We start from the raw sequence: 5,076 nt of genomic DNA, 5'->3' as shown, positions 1-5,076 counted from the left end.
CATACGTGTACCGCACACACACACACACACACATTGGTCGTACACCATTAAATCCATTCCACTAATCTATGCAGAGAAAACAAAAATATTCTCTATGTGATGTTGATGACTTTATCTAGCGACAAAAAAAAGAAAAAATAACCATAGAAATGAAAGTTACAAGGTCCTAGGTTCGGTACTATTTTAAACGTGCGGAACAATAGGTGCTAAAACACGAAGTAGTAGTGGTTGTTTGTCCAACTGTTCATTGAACAGCAAGGACTGTTTACTGTATACTGTAATATTGTATTATAGTGCGTCATCTGTCAGCATGGCTGCTGTCACTTCATTCGGTCAGTGCGCCCGGCAGGCCAAGCATCACTGCCCATTCATGTTTTGGGCAATGTTTTACCTGACTCTTTGTACCTTTGTTGACGGTAAGAAACCCCTTGAACATATATTTTACTCTTTTTCTTTTTCACCCACCTGTCAGATATTTCTGTGTCTATGTTTATGTATTTTGTATATATATTGTGTGTGTGTTACTCCAGTTTGCTTTCTAAAACTGTTTCGTTTTCTCCCAACCTTCGTCTGTTGATGTAATAGGACACACAGGTTGACTACGCACAACACACATATACACACATCAGATAAACATACGCACGCCTGCAGGCACAAATACACCAATGTGTCTATTTGTGTGTGTGTGGGGGGGGGGATTATACGTCTGTGTGTACGTACATACACATACACAATGAGTATTTATTATACACGACACAGAAAGCTGTCATCGATCTTCGTGAGCGTGTGATTGCTACAATATCCTTTCATCAGGAGTGTATGTGTGTGTGTATTTCTCTGTGTGTGTGTGTGTATATATATATATACACACATACACAATGAATATTTAAGGTGATTCGAATTAATGACAAAAGCTGAACAAAACTAATCGTTGCTCTCTAAAGATGGAGACAAGGGAACTCGTTGCTTTTTTTTCTACTTTGTCGCGAAAACCATTTACCTGTTACTCATCAACGTTTAGGAATAATAAACCTGACACCTGGCTCCAAGAATGATCAATTCCCGTCCCTTAGTATTCAACACCCGCTCACTCTTCTCGCGACACACGAACACCTGAATTTTGTAACCTGTTGTGGTAGTGGTTCTAGCTGTTTAACCACAGGTCAGCTCTGATCCAGCAGACCTCTCGTATCAAAGATGTTCCAGCCGTGACCAGCCTGTCTTTATTGCGACAATCTATTTAGAATTGCCTTATTTAATGAACACTTTTTTTTTCATGTTGCTGTTGTTGTTTCGCTGCAGTTCAGCCCCGATCCAGCAAACCTATGTTCCAGCTGTAACCATTCTGCTGTTTATTCGGTGTAACATGTAGGTCTACATTATGTAAGGCGCCCTTTTTGTGTAGCCCAAGGATGTGACCGTCTTGTCTTTTATTCATATAGAGTGTCTAGGACTATATATTTATATTATATTTTATGTGTCCTTCCTTTTTTTAGCCCCACGTCTGTCCATATCCAGCAGACAGGCCTGTGATGAAAGATGTTCCCGCCGTAAACGTCCTTTATATTTAGACGTAAAGTTTCTAAGACTAGATTATTTAATGTGTAATTCCTTCTTGCTTAATCCCAAGTCATCCCTGATCCAACAGACTTATGATCAAAGCGTTCTAACTGTGACCATCTCGCCTTTTATTCGAACATAATCTGCTTAGAACTACATTATCTAACGTGTCGTTCCTTATTGTTTAATCCTAGGTTACCCCAGATCCAGTAGACCTGGAATCAAAGACTTTCTTACCGTGACCATCCGCAGCATATTTAGTACTACATTATCCCAATATGTTTTGCCTTTTTTTAAAGATGATAATACCTGAATTGAAGTAGACTTGACTGCTATTTCTAGCAGGTCATAGATCACGGAGAGCAGTAATTCTCAGCCAGGTTCCACATAAGATTTGTTGTTGAAATTTATGAGCAATAAATCGGTTATACTTCTACAATACACAAAATATTTTAACAATTTTTTTTTAATACAATTCCTAATAATATTTAATTATAAAAATATAAGATTTTGTAAAACACTGAATGGCTAGGAGGGCCCACCTATGTGAAATAGGAACCAAAGGGGTTCATAGATAAATGGCGAGATCCACTGATGAAGAGGCTCTCTACCTGTCTCTTATGAGTCTGTCGTCATTGATTCCTCTTAACTCCACCCATCATTACCAGTTTCCATTTGAATCAAAGCCTGATTATCCACTGAATATAAGGAACACAGGCTTAAGATATCAAGGGAAGGGTTAACTACAGTCTTTTTTTATTCTAGTTCCTCCAAGGTGCAAATGATAAATTATAAAGGTTATTCTTTTTAATTAAAAAATAACTTTTGAGAATTTGGGCTTTTCTTGTTGCCATGTTTACATATAATTAATTTACTCATATTGCTTGCTTCAAATTTGTGCTAAATGAAAAACAAACAGCTATATGTTAAGAAACTTGCTTTTCAACATTATGGTTTTGGGTTCAGTTCCCCAGCATCACACTTCGTGTGTCTTCTACTATTTAGCCTTGGGAGTAGATCTGGTAGATGGAAACTGAAAGAAGTCCACTCTGTGTGTGTGTATATATATAGATACTGGATTAGGTGTGTGGTAAGAAGCTTGCTTCCCAACCACATGGTTCTGGGTTCAGTCCTACTGCGTGACACCTTGGGCAAGTGTCTTTTACTATAGCCTCAGGCCGACCAAAGACTTGTAAGAGGATTTGGTAGATGGAAACTGAAAGAAGCCTGTCATATATATATATATTTTTATGTAAGCCAGGATCGACCGCTAGCCACTAAGCTTTTTTTTATTCTCTCTCTGTTTACTTTCTTGTGTTCCTTTCTGTTGAAGAGCATAGGCTCGAAACGTAAAAGATTTTCTCACCTTCCTGAGCGTTAAACTTATACACCTGTTTGTTGTTTATACACCTGTCTTCGTCTTTTGATTTTTTGTAAATTCCAACTATATATATATATATATATATATATATGTATATATTTGTGTCTCTGTTTGTCCCCCCACCATCGTTTGACAACTGATGTTGGTGTGTTTACGTCCCCATAACTTAGCGGTTCGGCGAAAGAGACCAATAGAATAAGTACTAGGCTTACAAAGAATGAGTCCTGGGGTTGATTTGTTCAACTAGAGGCAGTGCTCCAGCATGGTTGCAGTCAAATGACTGAAACATGTAGGCTGTGTGGTAAGTAGCTTGCTTACCAACCACATGGTCCCGGGTTCATTCCCACTGCGTGGCACCTTGGGCAAGTGTCTTCTACTATAGCCTCGGGCCAACCAAAGCCTTGTGAGTGGATTTGGTAGATGGAAACTGAAAGAAGCCTGTCAGTCATATATATATATATATATATATATATATATATATATATATATATATATATATATATATACATATGTATGTGTGTGTGTATTTATGTGTGCATGTCTGTTCTCCCACCTGCCAGAGCCTCATGGACCTTTAGGTGATTTTGCTCAATAAACACATACACAACACCCGGTCTGGGAATTGAAACCACGATCCTCCGACCGCACATCCGCTGCCCTAACCATGTACATGGTGCACCAATTATAAAAATAGAATACACACAGTAACCCTTACGTATATCTCTCAAGCAGTAAACCTGCAACAGAACTTTTCTGTTTTTCTGAAGAAGGACATTGTCTAAACCTTTAGCATTCAAACTGGCCACATCTGGCCCAAACATTCTATCTGTTTTATGTTCAAACTCAAGATCCAACCCTACAATGTCATTCTAAAGATGTGAGAACACACACATGGAAATGAGACAAATTTCCAGGGATGCAATAGGTCGAATGCCACTTTCATGTGCTAAAAAACTATTGATCATGTTATCCCTAACAGAATTTTGAACTCAGAACGTAAAGACAGATGAAATGCTGCTAAGCATTTTGCCCAGCATGTTAATGACTCTACCAGCTCACCATTTGATGTTGTTGTGGGATCTGGCCTGGAAAACAAATTGAATTTTTAATCCATTATTTCACATTCAGCTCCACTTTTGTCTCTACATCTTGTCAACTAGACAATGGAAAAGTTAGTGGTGGTGTGGGGTACTATTATAGAACTGTGATTAGGACCTCACCTGGCCTTAATCCAGAATATTAATGTTTGCAATGTAAATGTGATGTGAATGAAATCAAGGTTGAAAATGAAGAATAAAGTGAAGAAAAATTCCCTACTTTAGTTTTCATTTTCACTTTAACTTCATTCACAGCATGTTAAAACATGACATTTGTTTCTTTAGTTTTTATATAGAAGAGTGATTTGACAGAGTTGTTTAAAGCTGAGGTCAAAATGGCTGGAGGTATTTCTTCCCGTTCTTTGTGATCTACGTCTAAATCCCACAGTCTTCAACATTTATGGTGGAAAAAAAAAAAAATGTAGCATAGGGGGCAACAAAGGAGTATTCAGTAAAACAGGATAAAACAGGGTAAAATGCACAATGGATAAAGACATGCTCAAACCTTCATCGGTTATTGACCAAATATCATCACAATTTTGACAGCCTCTGGTAATATTGTTCAATTTGGTGGTGTCAGCAATGTAAGCTGCTGGCGTATGAATGAACAGACATATTATCATCATCATCATCATCATTTAATGTCTGTTTTTCATTCTGGTATGGGTTGGATGGTTTGACTGCAGCTGGTAAGCTTGAGAGCTGTACCAGGCTCCAGTCTGTTTTGGCTTGGATTCTATAGCTGGATGCCTTTCCTAACACCAACTAATCCACAGAGTGCTGGGTGTTTATGCCTCGATGACATAGCAGTTTGGCAAAAGAGACTGATATAATAAGTACTAGGCTTTATAAAAATGAATAAGTACTGGGGTTGGTTCATTTGAATAAAATTTTTCGAGGTAGTGCTCCAGCATGGCTACAATTTGATGACTCAAACAAGTAAAAGATAAAAAATAAAAAGAATAACTTTTTCTACTCTAGGCACAAGGCCTGAAATTTTTGGGAAGGGGGCCAGTCGATTAGATTGACAGCATCTCT

General features: G+C 38.1%; 1 protein-coding gene across 1 annotated transcript in view; it reads left to right on the top strand.

Moving 5' to 3' along the window:
* Nucleotides 1-254: 254 nt before the first annotated feature.
* Nucleotides 255-5,076, top strand: part of LOC106884340 (receptor-type tyrosine-protein phosphatase R-like) — a 169,543-nt gene continuing 164,721 nt past the window's right edge. The window contains exon 1 of the mRNA XM_014935681.2: nt 255-416. Coding sequence (XP_014791167.2) covers nt 311-416 — 106 coding nt within the window. The 5' untranslated portion in view covers nt 255-310. The remainder of the gene's footprint in view (nt 417-5,076) is intronic.

Source organism: Octopus bimaculoides, chromosome 25 (genome assembly GCF_001194135.2).
Source record: "Octopus bimaculoides isolate UCB-OBI-ISO-001 chromosome 25, ASM119413v2, whole genome shotgun sequence".
Lineage (NCBI taxonomy): Eukaryota > Metazoa > Mollusca > Cephalopoda > Octopoda > Octopodidae > Octopus > Octopus bimaculoides.
Note: the sequence above shows the minus strand (reverse complement) of the source record. Positions and strands in the feature narration are given on the sequence as shown.